General features: G+C 41.9%; 1 protein-coding gene across 1 annotated transcript; it reads left to right on the forward strand.

Annotated features, from left to right (window-relative positions):
* The first annotated feature begins 9,169 nt into the window (after window positions 1-9,169).
* On the forward strand, window positions 9,170-17,546 carry wasf2 (WASP family member 2). The gene is made up of 9 exons (XM_080859660.1): window positions 9,170-9,266; window positions 10,616-10,771; window positions 12,029-12,163; window positions 12,821-12,974; window positions 13,969-14,086; window positions 14,231-14,355; window positions 14,823-14,966; window positions 15,353-15,804; window positions 16,303-17,546. The coding sequence occupies exons 2-9, from the start codon at window positions 10,639-10,641 to the stop codon at window positions 16,458-16,460; spliced, it is 1,419 nt and encodes a 472-aa protein (XP_080715786.1). The 5' UTR covers window positions 9,170-9,266; window positions 10,616-10,638; the 3' UTR covers window positions 16,461-17,546.
* Window positions 17,547-17,825: the final 279 nt, after the last annotated feature.

Below are 17,825 nucleotides of genomic sequence, written 5' to 3' on the forward strand. Positions count from 1 at the left end.
ACTGCTAAAGAGGGTGTGGTACGGTCTGTTTGATTATGATATCCGGACATCAGTTTTATTTTCCAACCAGAAAATAGAAAGTTCAGTACTAGAAAAAGACCTCTCCCCACCACAGCGGAAGGCTGAATGCCAACTTGGGTATCAAAATGATGTTTGAAGTTCATTTGTAAATAAGACTTGAGGGGGTGCTCATGTGGACATTTAAAGTAAGCATCTCATTCACTACTATTCCAATTAGATGTGTTTTGAAATATCAGGCTGTTATTACATTATTTCTATGGAGGGTAACACATCACATGCTACCATTGTGAAACTGCTCTCTCAAGGCTTGAGACAGGAAGTGGAGGCGGGAAGTTTTGCTTTATTTTCAAAGTCCTTGGTGATGCACGTCATCCATAAAATGCACTCCAGCCCCCTGACTTATAAGACTCGAAATTTAGTTGCAAGGGTGGAGGATATAAAAAGTGAAATACCAGAACAACACCATGATAACAATCAGCAAATAAGCGTTTGTAATCAACCTTACTAACATTAATATGCAAAAAACCCTTAGAAAGACCAGGTGAAGACTTCTATCTACTTTTAAAATATACTGCCTATTTTGTGTCTGGTTTTCAGAATCAAAGTTGGGCAACCACTGTGAACAGTTTGCAGAATGTAGTTTAATGTTTGGTAGACTACTGTTCATGCTCAACCCAAACCCAAATGTCTCAGTGAATAGTAGGGTAACTACAGCCTTATCAAAGGAGTGGCAGAATTCTTCAGCTGCACAAATAATGCCACAGAGTAAAATGAAAATAAGGACTCATGCTTTGTATCACTCTCTCCCAAAAGTCCACATCCCTGAGCATTGTGACCGTAACAATAGCAACGGTGATATAACAAAACCTGCCACCAGGGGGCCCCACAGCAGTCCTTTCTGCTCAATCTATGGCCTGGTGGGCATACAGAGTAGGCCCTGTGCCAGTATATCAATGCACTCTATTGTCCTTATGTGTCCTCAGTTTGGATGTTATGTGGTAGACTGGTACTTATACAATATTGTGAATAATAAGGAATTGTATCTACAGCAGACAGATCAGTCTGCAAGATGACCATCCTTTCTCCCTTTCTTTCCTGCTCTCGTCACAATTTATGTGCTCTGAGTCATCCTCCCTTCCTGTTGCAGCATCGCCATGGTTACTATTGAGGATGGGCAGCAGAGGGTTTTGTGTTGTAGTGTGATTAAACATAAATACCTCCGAGGTATTAAACACATATCATATCACCTCATGCATTTTAAAGGGTCATGCATGCAAACACACACACACACACACACACACACACACACACACACACACACACACACACACACACACACACACACACACACACACACACACACACACACACCAACATTTAACAGTCATTTATTATGAAACCATGTGACATCATAATGCCTTTTTGAAGAGAGCACATTCTTTCTTGCACAGAAAAAGTATATCCAATGATTCATGTTGTGCAAAATGACTAGTGAGCTTTTCATTTTGTGGACCAAAGGTTGAATGCACGTCTCACTTTGTTGACAAAATTAACTATTTTCGTAAACAAACTGTCATAGATGCCCTAGGCCCTCATACTCACCTTTGTGGCATGAAAAACAGCATGGGCTACATAATGATGACTGGCATCGTATGTTCATTTTGTCCACTTGTTTGCATAGGTTTTGCCCTTGTATAATGTGCACCAAGGAGTTGTGGTCCAATACAGAAAGCAATCTGTCCACAAAAGCAAAGGCTGTTTGAACTTTCATAGATGTCATTGTCTTGTTCAAGTACAAAATACATCCCTAGGCTATACAGTATATAACTAACAGTATGATGTGCACCAAAGGCCTTCGGCCCATACATTCCGTGAGTCTGCAAATTACAGAACACATTCTATCCATGGAAGCAAAGGCTGCTTGAACTTAGACATCGTAGACATCCATGTTTGCTAATGTACAAAATTAAAGATTTACTTAGGCTTTATTACTGAAAGTATGATGTGCACGAAAGGTATTTGATCCGATACATTCCGTGAGTTGTATGTGAGGTAGCAGGTGAGTTAGAAGGTTACAGAACGTGTTCTGTCCTGATCTGTGTAGAACACCGGCAAAGGCTCCTTGAACTCATGTACACTTTTGAACTGGCAATGAAGCCTATGAAAGTGTAAGCAACCTTTGCTTTCATGGACCGAATGTCTTCCATAACTTGCCGACTTACGAAATGTATTGGACCACAAAAATGTGCATGTTGTAGCACAGAATTTCTGTCTAAGAAAAAAGATCTGTTACACTTGATACCCCATAGTTTTCCACACAAACACCAGAGCACTTAAACCTAACATTTCACACACATACCAGGCAAATATGGATGGAAATTAAAAATAAGTATGTTCACAAAAACATGAAGCTTTTAGAGTCGCTGCCCCAGAGTGGGGAGAGGAAAGTGTTCCTCGTTGGCCTGTCTCATAGCCAGACGAAGCCGGACATCATTTTCCAGTTTTGGGACGATCACAACTGGGTCTATCCACAGGATGGGCCCATTCACAGGTTCAGTAATGTCCAAGTCCATCACTTTTTTTTATCCTGGCCTCTGCTGCCTCCCTAGGTTGAATGGTATGCGCCTGAGTGCCTGAGCTAGAGGCCTCACCTTTGGATCAAAGTGCAAACTGACCCGTCATGTTTTTCAGCCTTTCTAAGCTGCTAAATACTTCTGGGTACTGCAGTTGGAGTGTCTGCGTCTGTTACAGCAGAGATGTTAGCGCCTTTTCCCAGAGTCCCCCCTGGCTCTCCAGTATTGCCTCCTCATATCACCCTGAATAATATATCTTTATAAATATATCCTATTGTATATTTTTCTTGGTTTATGCTAATCGTAAAATCCAACAATGACAACGTTATGTCAGAGAATTCCTGGATCATGCAACGTGCTTCCTTCCTTTTGAGTCCCATCCCTCACCCGATCCTTAGGATGTGACGCGTGCTGGACAGCTGGACACAGCTCTCAATCGGATCTCAATGTGGACACTGGAGACACATATTAATACCAGGTGTAATATAAATGTTAACTTGTTTAAAATCATATCATATCTATATCAAATCTGCTGTTTTGGAACATTTCAATAGGCTACTTAAAACTACTCAAAACTGCAAGGTGGGGAAGGGGTATGTATAGCTATCAAAATTTGAAGTAATTTCTACTGATCTTGTTGAATGGTTGTTTGAAGACTGTGTGGAACGTACGGTCAATGCGCAAAAGAGTACGCCTAGTAAAGCAGCAAATATATCACCTTCCTACATGGCGAGACCCGACGAGAGTCAAGATACTACTTCAATATACACATGTTGTCTATAAAGAGATGGTGATGATAACGTGGAGGAATTTACCTTCGATGCAGTTCACATAAAATAACTCACAACATTAACTGGTCAACTGCTTAAAAGTAAATTCCATCTATAAACACTAAAGTGAAATGAAGAATGTTTTATTTTATAAGCAAACTCATTAAAGTTTACATTAAAGTATACTTCGGAATGATGTTAACAGAGTCTGACAGAGGTCTTAGGAAGAGTTTATCTGTTTATTATGCTCTAACTCTAGTAAGGAAACCAAGTACTTAATCCACCCCAGATGCAAGCCAAAGTGGTATTTAGACCATTTTAATATATTTAATAGATGCCAGACCAAAGATCATTGGTGCTTGGCTGCTTCAATGTCCCAAAATATGAAACTATGTAATGGACCCTTTGTTCCAAACCTGGTTAAAATGAACCAAAAAAAACATATTACAATTGATAGTGATAATCCTTAAAACAATCAACAGTGGTAATAGTTATTATACAAATGTATAACATTATTAAACAGGATATTAAATTACATAATTGATCAAACAGATTATGATCCTTTTACAACATCAGTTCTACTTCAGTTACTATTTGAATTGCACCCCGGTCTTTGAAGAGCCCTAAGGCAGGCCATTTTGACTGTTTTCAGGGCCTTGACAAGCGTATTGGAGAGGGTGGCGATGGAGAGAGAGAGGGAGAGGGGTGGTGATGGAGAGAGAGAGGGAGAGGGGTGGTGATGGAGAGAGAGAGGGAGAGGGGTGGTGATGGAGAGAGAGAGGGAGAGGGGTGGTGATGGAGAGAGAGAGGGAGAGGGGTGGTGATGGAGAGAGAGGGAAAGGGGTGGTGATGGAGAGAGAGAGGGAAAGGGTGCTGCTCCTGTGTGCAGAGAGCCCAATCACCCTGATCCAGAGCTCATTCAGACACAGGCAGTGGCTAATAGGGTTTGAATTGCACCCACGGCTTCATTACAGTCTATCAGTTAAGGGGATTTTGTGTTTTCATTGTGTGAGAGTATGCACTTACAAAAAAAAATCTCCATTTAAGGGAAAAGCTTGTCCTGCCTATATCCGCTGGTTTCTGAAACTGGTAGAAGAAGGCTGTAGTCAAATGTGCATTGAGTGAGAATGTAGCCCACAGCCATGCTCTGGCAGTCACTTTAGAACAGCCAGTGAATGATCTATTGTCTCTACACTGTAGACTCTGCAGCAAGGGCCAGGCAGCAAAAAGACAACAGGCACTGCTTTAATAATGTCATCCGCTCCATTAAGTACTTAGCACGACAGAGGCTTGCTTTGAGTGAGCATGAAACAGATGGGGCTAACCAGGGTTGGGGAGTATCTATTTACATGTGCAGTTAATAAATTACAAAATGAATGTAATTACAATTGCGTTACAGTCACTGAGAATAATTATGTAATTCAATTAGAGTTACATTTACATTTACATTTAGTCATTCAGCAGACGCTTTTGTCCAAAGCGACGTACAAGGGAGAGTTACTATTTTTTTTCAAATTTTGACTGATTTTTTTGATCGGATCTCTATTCCACCTCTTGTTCACCAATCAGAAAGTAATAAAATGTAATAAGTTACATTACTTCACAGATGTAATTATAACAGTTAACATCACCTATTACATTTTTTATAAACTGGTATTAGTCAAAACTGGTACAAGTCAAAAGAGACCTTCCTAACCCTGGTGGTAACCTATTGCAACTTATGAGTAACAAAGCACAGAGTGAAAAGAAAAGAAATGTCTCTATAATATGTTTGATCAATTATGTCATTTAATATCTTGTTTAATAATGTAATATATATTTTTTCAATAACTATTACCACTGTTGATTGTTTTAAGGATTATCACTATCAATTGTAATATGTTTCTTTTGGTTCATTTTAACCAGGTTTGGCGCAAAGGCTCCATTACATAGTTTCATATTTTGGGACCTTGAAGCAGCCAAGCGCCAATTATATAAAAAAAAAAAGAATCTAAGTCACTCCCTGCTTCAAAATATTGAAAATACTGCCCTCCAGTCGATGGAACACAGGGCATGTCAGGCACTGAGCAGCCTGTATGTCTATATGAGTCTACGTGTCTACACTACGGAGGCAATGATCTGGTTTCACAGGAGGTGTTTGTGGGCTTGTGTCAAACTGGTGACACCACATGGAGAGTTCACATGCTCCTACACGCCTCAATCTACCACTGACGTGCTTAAAAGGGCAGACGTATGATGGCGTTGCTAACATTGTCATGGAAACCCAATGGGGCACAAGCCATGATTAGAGACCACCAACCACTAGCTGTACATGCCAATTGTGGTACACACTGCATTAGCCTTTAGGGCAAAAGGTACCGTATGTACAGCTTCTCCTGTGATTAGAGATGCAATGGATTGGGTGAGTCAGTAAGGGGTTCTGTGTTGCCAGTCAGGGAAGTTTAACTCTAGGCATTAGATTGGACTAGGAATTAACAGATGCCAGACCAAAGGGCTATTGATTGCACCCATATTGCAGCAAGTCAGGGTGAGAATGAAGTCATTCCACAACATGAGCGTTAAGGTAAAGGATAAATAAGAATACTCGTTTGGTCATACTGGCGCATGCCTTACGCTCACTCACACTGCCTACATGAGCACTAAGGGGTTTGCAGAAAATGCAGTAGCCTGGATAACTGGGTCATTAAGGTCCTTCCTATAATTATGGAATATTCATATGGAAATATTCACACAGCGCAGGGGTCACAATTGGAATATCTTTCTCAACACTGCATAAAATTACTAAAATACAATTTTTCCACCTCATACAGCGCTTTTTTAAAAGATTGTTTATACTGTATGTCAAGTTCAGGCTTTCTCTTGTAGAGACCCCTTTATCTGGTGCAACCTAAAACACATAAAACAAATGATACTGTTGCTTAAACGTTTAAGCTTTGTCCCTTTAAAAGGCCTGCTTTAAGAAAGATGCAAATTTTATCTCCTGGACCTAAAAGTTAAGGCCATGGCATAGGCTCAGGGGAGAAAGATTTGGCTATCCCTGCAAACTTAACATAAATTAAATGGAAGTCATTTTTTTTTACCATTGATTCGTTGAAACCTACCCTGTACAAATGACCAGGGTCTGATGTTACTCCTCCTTCCGCCCTTTCCATCAAGAGGCGACCCTGATTATTGGAGGGCCAGCTCCTTAGCAGGAGTGTAGTATGGTGGAGGGGGGCCCACTCCAGCCTTTCTTGATTCGGTTTTCATCCTGTTGGCTGCGATCACTTTCATAGCCATTTCATTGTTCTGAAGGCCTTTGTATAGCAATACAATCCTACTACAGAGACTGATTATAGCACTCAAGCCTGTCAATCATCTTTACATGAAGGACATGCAACGACGGGTACAATTGATTCAAAGCAACAAGACGGCACACAACCGGGTTCAAAACCTGGGACAAAAGGTCAGTTGACCCATAAAGAAAACAGATTACACCAATTGAAATCCATTTATGTACTTTGTGCCATTGACATGTGCTTCATGTCATCTAAAATTTGGCCAGTGGGGGGCACAGCTTCAGTGTTTTCCAAAAATAGCTACAGGTAGGTTAGTCAAAACATAGGCACAACTGTTAGCTACCTGGTCATAATTCTACTCGCTGATGCCCTGTGAAGAGAAGCGGGAGCTCATTCCTGTTGCTGCACGATAATGGATAAATGGTTAAAAGTGTTCATCTCCGGTCAAGAGAGAAAATTCTGACATCCATTAGTCACATCACTGACTCTGTTATCTGCAAGCCTGATGTGTCAACTTCTCTTAACAATTCCCTTTTGATTATTTCCAATGGCAAACCGATGGGTCCTGGATCACCACCAACCTAAAGTTACTTTGTTATCTCAGTGGGCTGAAATCCACCTTCTACACCGGACACTCATTCAGGCTTTGAGAAACGTTACAGCACAGGTTAAAACTTGCTGACAAAGTGCCAGCTTCTCATTCAAGATAAAAGGTAATTTCCTACATCAACAGCTACTCACACATTTCAATGAAAACTCTTTTAGGAAGCAACCTCATTTCAAGAATTAAGTCTAGAAAGTGCTCATTCCCCTTATCAATCCCCCCCCTCTTGTCCATGTGTATTCCCGACCCCCCCCCCCCCCCCCCCCCCCCCCCTCCCTCCCTTGATGTTGATTCAGAGGAAGGAGGAGGAAGACGATATGGAGGGTGACGAAGGTGTCTGTGTTGTTGTTGTTGTTGTTGTTGTAATGTATTGTTAACATTCGGTATGGTGGAGGTAGTGCATGATGTGTTATAATAAATAGGCTAGGTTTTTGGGTACGAGTACTTGCATGTGACAGTGAGAAGTTTGGCTGCAATGAGAAGTCCCCCACCAATTACACAAGGAATTTAACATCTTTTCCTGTGTGTTACTTTTACAGTTATCTTTAACATGTACTGTTTTCTGACAGAACTTTATTTGGGGCATAGTCATGGTCATTATTTGGCAATATTTGGTAGGACATTCCTAACGTATTGGTCTAACCTCCAATAACATCTTTGCAGCTGAAAGCTCGAATGCCGTTGGGAACTGACTCTGAGCGGAGTACACGCTTTGGCCTGCTGTGCAGCGTGCCACACGTAGCATGAGGAGACAAATGGTAAAGCACAAAATGCCTTTGAATCCACTAATCAGCGAGAGAACCACAGGACCTTTGTAATGACATGACCAAGGGCATAATGCCCAAAGTAGGCTACAGTATATGGTGAGTCTAAAAGTGGCAATCAACATACGGTCGGCGACACACCAGCCACTGCCGTCATATCAGCAGCACCAGCAGTGCATACAATAATGAGTGTTTATAATGAGTTTCACAGGACTGTGGTTAAGTATCATTATTGGGGTAAATCGAAAGTTCAGATAGCATGAGGGTAGCAGCTCTGACAGTTAGGATCATGAGATACGTGTACCTAATGTACCTTCACCTTCCACTATTCAAACATTGATTCTCTCTTTAACTTTAACTTAAGTAGCTTGGTAATTGCTGACTATCCCTATATCTCTATTCAATGTTGACCTAAACAAATTAATGTGCAGATATTGACAATGCAGTGAACTGTAAGGACAAAATTAACATTGAAAAGTGAAATTAAACCAAAAGGGGGCATTGTGTGCTATTACCACAACCATGTAACAATTTGGTGTATTTTCACCTGGCCATATGTATTCATTCTCAACAGAACAGGTTTACTCCCCACAAATGGGTTCCATGTATGATTGATATAATCGTGTTGAATAGCCTGCCCTTAAAAAAAAAATATCTCATGCCATCTAGAGGCTGATGTGTTTAACATGTGCATAAACATAGACACAATAGTAGCCTACCGATACAAAATAAATGCTGATTGCTTTGTCACCAAAAAACGCCTTCTTATCGGCCTTCTTCTTGTTGAAATAGCAAAGTAATTAGTGCGCTTTCGTCAGCCATTATTTGGTAGACTAAGCTTTACGTTGAAAGTCATGGTGGAATTTGTAGCAAGACAGACCAGGCCTATTTCGGATCTGTCCATGCAGGCCAGAGATCTAGGAATGCGTTAACATACTCACCCCCGCCCTGCGAACACTCAAACAGATGTTTGCAACTCGCTGGGTGGAGTTACGCCGTTTACGTACAAGATGTCATTTCCATGCTCCCGTAGTAAAGGATTGATGCTATGTCCAATAGCATGCAAGAACGGAGAAACTCTGGCCAATTAGACGTTCTGAAGTGAGGACCTGAAGTTTTCTGTGTTCCACGACGTGTTGTTAGTTCCGCAAATCTCAAGTGGACTAATAGGGCCCAACCGAAAGAAGCACTAAAGTTGTACTGCAATCAACGATCTCAAACATTCAAGAGCGAACATTTTCACCCTTTGACATTTGGTGAGACCTAACCGTCCTTGTTTTGATATGTATCTACTGAAAGTAAGCATTGAGTAAGAGAAGTCGGAGTTTCTGTCGCGGATAGACAGTTCTGCTGTTAAGCTAACATTGGGATACTTCCTGCTTTTTCGCTTTCAGGCCTGGTCCGAAGGTTTTCTCTTGTTTTTTAGTTTTCGTTCCCTGCTTTGCTTATGTTTTTCATTGCTTATCCTACAACGCATATCACAATTACACAGCAGAGCAATACTATAAACTTTTAATCTTAGCCAACAAAGGCATAGTCAACTTGTTCACAGCTTGGTCCATGTTGGTGTTATTAGCCGAAACCATTTAAGTTTAATAACTCATTCAGCATGGCTTTTTTTTGTGGTATGGAATCAAGTTTCGTTTCGAGTTGTTCAATTATTGGTTTTCTTTATGACAAATATTTAATGCCAATTTGTAACAAGGGCTGCCCTCAGGCACTTCCCGAAAGAATGGTCAGCACCCTCTGCCGTCTGAAGGCCATACTGCAGGGCCAAATGAGTTTCCCACGTCTGGCCGAAAATTACACAATGTACACTAATCACAGAGGCTGATGTTGTACTTATAAGGTGTAACGTTATTGTTTGCGCATTATTGTCTTCCCGATTTTGTAGTTGCCTAATTTGTTAACAGGCCATAAAATTAAAGAAACCTAATAGCTCTCTGTTGTATGGATGGTGGTATTCCTTATTGAAATTTGGGCATTGGGATATGCCTGAATTTGCCAATGCACACTATATGGCTAAAGATTGTGGAACAAGCATGCTTGATATTGTCCTTGTGGTATAGTCAAATAGCTACATCATGAGTGTGCTGGAAGTAAAATACCATTTATTTCAGGCAGGAACTTTGTTTACATTTACATTTTCATGGTTTGATATTGATGTCTAAATTAGTTTTTGTTAATTTGGGTAAGTGCGTAAAGTTTGTAATTTTTGCTAAATTAGCACTATTATCTGTGTATTTTGCAGATGTTTATACATTTATCTGTGAAGAGTAATGCTTCACATAATTTTTGGAAAGCATTTGTTTTGAATTCTGTCACAGTTTCTGCAGTTTGATGACTTGAAATGACATCCAGTCTTCTGGATCTGATGGGCTGACCTTGGCAATCTGAGGTTTCAGAGTTTGAGAAAGGCCATCTAGCAAGATATCTATTCAAGTCATACACCATTGTCATTATGTGTGTGCGTGTCTACAGTTGTTCCCTGTACACAGAGAAGTAGTGAATTCAAATTTTTCATGTTTGTTTGTTTGTTTGTTTGTGCTAGAGACAGACATTTTGAAATATCCTTAATTATTCAGCTCTTTCTTCTGCCCTGCAGGGTCACCATACCCAGTCACCAGGATGCCTTTGGTGACGCGGAACATCGAGCCGCGGCACCTCTGCCGCCAGTCACTGCCCAACAGCATTAAGAGTGAACTTGAGTGTGTGACTAACATCACTCTTGCCAACATCATCCGTCAGCTGGGCTCTCTGAGTGAGTAGGGTGTGTCTGTGGCTGTGCTTTCTGTGTGTGTGTGTGTGTGTGTGTCTGTGTGTGTGTGTGTGTGTGTGTGTGTGTGTGTGTGTGTGTGTGTGTCTGTGTCTGTGCTCTCTGAGTGAGTAGTGTGTGTCTGTGTCTGTGCTCTCTGAGTGAGTGAGTGAGTGAGTGAGTGAGTGAGTGAGTGAGTGAGTGAGTGAGTGAGTGAGTGAGTGAGTGAGTGAGTGAGTGAGTGAGTGAGTGAGTGAGTGAGTGAGTGAGTGAGTGAGTGAGTGAGTGAGTGAGTGAGTGAGTGAGCGAGCGAGCGTGTGTGTCTGTGTCTGTGCTCTCTGAGTGAGTAGTGTGTGTCTGTGCTCTCTGAGTGAGTAGTGTGTGTGTCTGTGTCTGCTCGCTGAGTGAGTTAGTGTGTGTGTGTGTGTGTGTGTGTGTGTGTGTGTCAGTGTCCGTGACTGGAAATCTGTCCTCATGTTGTTTTAATGTAGCCACTGTTTAATGACGGTGTTGGGGGGGTATGGGTGTTGCCCCTTTGTATACCAGCAAAACCACTCCACAGTAAAAAAAAAAATAATAATTTGGCCTACGTCTAACAGCTCTCCCCTGTTAACTTCCCGTTTTTATTTGCAGCTAGTTGCTTGGCTGTGTTTGGCTGTGTTTACATTCATTCAAAGATTCCAACCTGTTCCAAATGGACTTTGTATGTACATCCTGGGTATAGCAATCAGTTTAGAATATTATAGTGAATGCATATAAATTCTATATAAGCTCTACCCATGAATCTACCAAGATGCGGATGGTATACATTTTGAGGACATTAAAGGGGAAAGCAGGCTACCAGAAGCCCATTCTGTTACAGGAATTGAGCTACACTAAGATACCTGTGCTAAAGGTTGACATGTTGGCTCTTTGTTCCTTCAATCTGAAAAAGTCTTTCTTTGAACACCTGTTTGAAAATGTGTCTCTCTAACTCACAATTTTCTGCGGTCATATTCATTATTGGTTAGTTTGGTGCATGATGACAATGGATTTAATGTGCAAAAAATGCATCAGTCACAGATATGAAAAAAAAGTTGGGTAGAGGTGCCATGGAGTTCCACAGAAGCATCTAGAAGTCTCCCATTTCAGCTGCTTGTGGTGTGAACACTGATCTTTTAATGAGAGCCTTGAAAGCCGTAATCAAAAGTGTCCAACATGCATTAGTGTGTGCCTGTAAGACTGGACATAGCAGTGATTTGTGTGTGTATGTGTGTGTTGCAGGTAAATATGCTGAGGATGTGTTTGGAGAGTTGTTTATCCAAGCCAGTACATTTGCCGTGCGTGTGAGCACACTTGGAGAAAGAGTCGACCGCCTGCAAGTCAAAGTCACACAGCTGGATCCCAAAGAGGAGGAGGGTAAGGAAGAAGTTAGATACATGGATGTGCTCAGTGTTGTACCTTGTTCATAGTATTGGTGAACGTGAACTGAACGTACTGTATTACTGCCTGATGAACGATACTGTGAATGCGTTCTGGTGTCTGTGAACGGCACGTTCACTCTTTTTAATTTCGTTCAATAAGGTGCCAGATTTCTAGAGACTTCCAGGCGAAAAATACACCGTTAACAGTCCTGTATCCAATCTCTGCGTGTGCTTTCTTCTACTGTCTATGCCTGGCAAGTGTGAGAGCAGCGAAGTTGCGTAGGGGCCGACAGCGGTATTGCAGACATATAGAGATTTCGAAAAATTATAGCTCGCAACATATTGAAAAAAACAACTGAACTAGTTCATTTTTTGGAGCTGTGAACTTAGTTCCAAATTTTGAATTATGAACTATGAACTGAACTAGTTCATTTTAAAATGTGTTAACTATGAACTGAACTAGTTCATGTAGAAAGTGAACTTTCCCAACACTGGATGTGCTCCACAGGGTGCACACTTCTCCTTTGGATGCAGCATAGAAAAGCAGCCCAGCCTAAACTTGTATCTACCACATGTTTTCACCACTATTCATTTCCTCTTTCAGTAACCCGTCCTGAAATTGTGTCATTCTCTGTCCCCTTTTCTCCCCAAGTCTCTCTGCAGGCGATCACCACACGCAAGGCCTTCCGCTCCAGTCTGACTCAGGATCAGCAACTCTTCAAGCGGCACTCCTTGCCCGTACCTGTACAGGATACCTATCTGATCTGTGATGAGCCCCCGCCGCTCAACAATCTCAGCTCATACAGGTAGATAGTTCCCATATGCATGTGCACATACTCCACTACATATATCTAAATGTAAATGTACTTTCTATGTCGTTTTCTATTTCTTGAAAACAAAAAAAAAGCAGTATTTATTGTTACACCAGGTTTTATTGCTCTTAGCTTGACTGTTCTCTTCCTTGTACGTCACTTTTGACAAAAGCGTCTGCTAAATGACTAAATGTAAAGTGTAAATGTACTGTATATGCAAGGAAAGAATGTTTTTAAAAGTCTTGCCTTGTGACATGCTGTGTAATGTTCCGGACTAGAAGTGCCTCCAAAATGTTGACAAGCCAGTCAAGAAGCCAAATTTGTCAGTTACCCTTTGAGTACCATCTTTCGGTGAAATGCTGCGTTCCACATTTAAGCTGCGTTTACACTTGAGAATCATTGATGAGGACTCGTTGTACTGCAAGGCAGACGTGTTGTGTTTTTACTCCCTCCTGCAATTACAACAGCTCAAATCTATTTTGGTTAAGTCTAACCAGACTATCTAACATATTGATGCAGGCAAAAGCTATGAAGGTCAAGGTACCTGCAAGGTAAACATAGCCAAAGTCCAAGTATTAGCATAGTTGTCTCCAGATAGATGTCGATGGATCGTTTTTTTGGCCAGTCACCACTTTTGCCTCTTAAGAGCCAGTCACATCTGTGGGCCTTCTAAAAGGACTAACCAGTGTTACAGGAAATACCACTTTAAGTGCAACCCATCCTAAACCGACCTATTAACACCCTTGACATATGAACTCCTTCACGCGGGTACACGTCACTTAATATTGATTTCGGTGTCAACCAGGATAACGGATTTTAAACAACATGCGCACCTGCCCAAAAGGGGTATTTAAATTGTATGTGTGCAAAACATGGGGTGTTAATAGGTGTGTTTACTATACCACTTTAAGTGCAACCCATCCTCAACATCGCTCTCCTTTCTGGCTCGGCTTGTTGCCCCTCTTTCACTTCCTGTCATACTTCTTAGGGATGATGGCAAAGAGGCTCTGAAGTTCTACACAGATCCCTCGTACTTCTTTGAACTCTGGAAAGAAAAGATGCTGCAGGACACCAAAGACATCATGAAGGAGAGACGCAAGCACAGGGTGAGACAGCCACACATGCTTACACAGTTTGAGATTTATATATTGTGCAGCTAAGCACTGACAACACACACTCACTGAAAGAACGTGTGTGTTAATAATATTTTGTGTGTGTGTGTGTGTGTGTGTGTGTGTGTGTGAGAGCAGAAGGAGAAGAAGGATGTTGGGAACCGCAGGAATCAAAACCCACGCAAGATTAAGACCCGCAAGGATGAGTGGGAACGCCGCAAAATGGGGGAGGAGTTTGTTCAACCCAAAAGTGCTGATTCCAGGTTTGTGTTTGTCTGTGTGTTTTTATAAAGTGCTTGTGAGTTTTATGAGACTACTTTGTTGTAATGGTGTCTCAGTGTGTTCTCACAGTATGTCAATTATGCCTTTTAGAGTGCTTTGGTGTTTTCTAAGCACTGTCAAAGAGCTGTTATACAGCCAACCAAATCACAGCTGTAATGATCAGTGGGATGGTGGGGCCATATTATGGTGTGGGCTGGTGTCTGGGTATTATTACAATTTGTCAAATTGTCCAAAGGTGACTTTGGAAATGTTTTATGCTTATGGAGGCGTGAAATTATGAATTCTTCTATTGATTCCGGTTTTTATTAGAGCTATACTGATATTTTAGTTTGGAGCTAAAGAAGCATCTTTGCTCATTGTGTGTGGGTGTGTGGTGTTTGGTGTTTGGTGTGTGGTGTTTGGGGTGTGGTGTGTGTGTACTTGTACTTGTACGTGTACGTGTGAACAGAAACTCATCTGAGGCTCTGAATGGCAGTATTGGCTCAGGTGATGACGGCTTCATGGGCTCCGATAACGACTCGACCGTGTTCGACCCAGGCTCCCCCCTCCCCCCTCCAGCTCCTGATGATTTGCCTCCTCCCCCACTCGACATGTGAGTTCCCTTTTTGGGCTTCGAATGATAACGACTTGGTAATGGGACTATATTCCGAAATCTATGTTGTGATTTTTTTTTTTGCCAGTATCATTGAATTTGTTTCTAACTCCATATGTACACCTTTGTGGTCATTCTAATTCAGACAAATAAGACTGAAAAACAGTTTGAGATGTTTTTGGGCTTAGACGACTGGACTAGCTGTGGCCTATCCTTCAGATTATTATGCTGAAGGATAGGCCACAGTTAGTGGCATTGGGATCACTTCATGATGGAATGTACTGATTACAACACTGGGGTTTTACTATGTCAACACGAAGAGGCAACATGAAATTCACTCTCACGTGGATCCGGTGTGATGTTGACCACTCATTGTTCTCACACAGGTACCCTGACAGTCAGCCACAGAAGCGCAGCAGTCTTTTAAGTCCAGCCCACCCACCTCCAGCTCCTCCAATGGCTTCCCCTACTCCTTCTCGTCCTAACCTGGCCCCTCCCCCAGCCCCACCCCCTCCTCCACCATGTGACATGGCCCCACCCCCTCCACCACCTGGCTGGGACCCCAGCCCTCCAACTTCCTCTCCCATGTCCACCTCTCCTCCTGCGCCTCCTCCACCCCCCATGGCAGGCATTCCACCTCCTCCCCCTCCAGCTGCTGGAGGCCCACCTCCTCCTCCTCCTCCTCCTCCCCCACCAGGTCCTCCCCCTCCTCCCTCTGCTGGACCGCCTCCCCCTGCCCCAACCTCCTCTGGAGCCCCTAGCAAAGCCCCAGCCAAAGCTCAGCCTGCTACTGGCGGTGAACCAGGACGCAGTGACCTCTTGTCGGCTATACGTCAAGGTAACACCTGGATGCCTATACATATACCTGTGTATATATACCTGTGGGTGTGTTAATGTGTATATATAAAATTCTCATTAACCTTGCTTGATTTGGATGTTTCAGTTTAGCATGTATCTATTCTGGTCCTCAATCTGCCAGATATACTGTGATTACATGCTTCCCTTGGTCCTCAATCTGCTAGATATACTGTGATCACATGCTACCTTGAGGCTGCTTTCTTGAATGTGCCTACGGCAGAATTGTAACAATTCCAACAATGCACCTAACCTATATTCAGTGCACCTAAACTATATTCAGTGCACCTAAACTATATTCAATGCACCTAACCTATATTCAGTGCATCTAAACTATATTCAATGCGCCTAACCTATATTCAGTGCACCTAAACTATATTCAATGCACCTAACCTATATTTCATGTCCTTATGTATGAACTCATGTGTCTCTCTCCCTGTTTCTGTTTGGGTGTGCCTGGACACATGTGTGCATATTTTAGGTTTAAACCTACGAAAGGTGGAGGAGCAGCGGGATCAAGAGAAGAGAGACACCGTAGGCAACGATGTGGCTGCCATCTTGTCTCGCCGTATTGCCGTAGAGTGTAGTGATTCTGAGGATGACTCATCTGAGTTTGACGATGATGATTGGTCTGACTGAGACCTTCTATCTGTGTGGGTCTCCATGTGTGTGTGTGTGTACGTGTGCGTGTGTGTGTCTGGGTTTCTTTGTGTGTGTGCACGATCATGGTCTCACTCACACTACCTGTTTTTCTCATTTAAAAAAAACAAAAAAATCGTGTTCACCTTCAAGACCAACCAGCAGCATTGTATTGACAGGTCACTTGTGTGTGTGTGTGTGTGTGTGTGTGTGTGTGTGTGTGTATGTATGCGTGTTGGCTTGCTTGTGTGTAAGCTCATATCAAAACAAGATGAGCCAATTATGCCATTCTTTGCCATTTTAAAGTAAGTAGGGGAATCGGATAGAACCACCCTGTCCCTACACAGAGGCAAAGTAGTTAAAGTAATCAGATACCATGTTTTCATTTCGGCTGTGGTATGGCATACAGCAGTCTTGGTTGGCTTTGGACCAGATAGATACTGATGTTGAGCAGAATAATGTCCATTCCCAGACGAATATTCTATCCTAAACTGTGTGGAAGTCACAGAATGTTTGTATGTGTGTGTGTGTGAAATAGATGGTGTGTGTGATAGATCTATGTTTGAGTCATCTGAGAATTTTTGTATGTTGTTTGCGCATATAGCTCTTACTGGGTTGATGAAATGTTTATGATTTAATTTTTATTATTAATGTTGCTTGGATTTCATTGTTACCTTGCATAGATACAGATCATGTGCAAATCTGTTTATTGACATTTTTTTCTACAGAGAAATCAAAAGATTTAATTACTTTTTTTAATCTATTCATTTATTTTGTACAAAATGCTTTAGCCATTTTTCATGGGTGCAGTTCTGACCTGCACTAATGACCTTGTCCCAAATGTTGCATCAGGGGATTGTCTTTTGAGTGGTTTGACTGGCTCTGTCGCGAACCAGTAGCCAAATTGGGACCAATCCAGAGATACATTCTAAAGTGCCTTTTAATGTACTAAGTGCCTTACCTTTCAAAGCCAAAGCTTGATGACGCCCCTCTGTCTATGCCAACTCTGTACTCTGACAACCAATAAAATATATATATTTGACTTCTAACATTTGCATATATATTTTGAGGCTTTTTACATGATCAATTGAGGAAAATAAACAAGATTAAGATACATAGTTTTGTCTGTGTGTGTTATTGACTCTCCCTTTAAACATGCACTGTAGTGAAAAGCAGCACATTTCTGTCTGGTCAAATTGAATCTTGGGTTTAAATCTGCATGCTGTGATTTGTTTTGCTCTTACCATAGGTTGTTGATCAAACAGCCAATCAAATAACACCCCTCCTTTCCGTGCCTCTGAAGCAATGTGTTGATTGGCTGGGCTTGTTCATGGCTCGGTCCGAGCCACTTTGTTTGGGGCCACC

This window comes from Sprattus sprattus (assembly GCF_963457725.1).
Source record: "Sprattus sprattus genome assembly, chromosome: 20".
In the NCBI taxonomy this organism is placed as follows: Eukaryota; Metazoa; Chordata; class Actinopteri; order Clupeiformes; family Clupeidae; genus Sprattus; species Sprattus sprattus.

What these genes read in the sequence shown, in the direction of transcription:
- wasf2 (XM_080859660.1), top strand. Translation starts at nt 10,639, where the DNA reads ATGCCTTTGGTGACGCGGAACATCGAGCCGCGGCACCTCTGCCGCCAG. An exon ending in GGATCCCAAAGAGGAGGAGG is followed by an intron (nt 12,164 to 12,820) that starts GTAAGGAAGAAG and finishes TTTCTCCCCAAG; the next exon opens with TCTCTCTGCAGGCGATCACC. An exon ending in CCTCCTCCCCCACTCGACAT is followed by an intron (nt 14,967 to 15,352) that starts GTGAGTTCCCTT and finishes GTTCTCACACAG; the next exon opens with GTACCCTGACAGTCAGCCAC.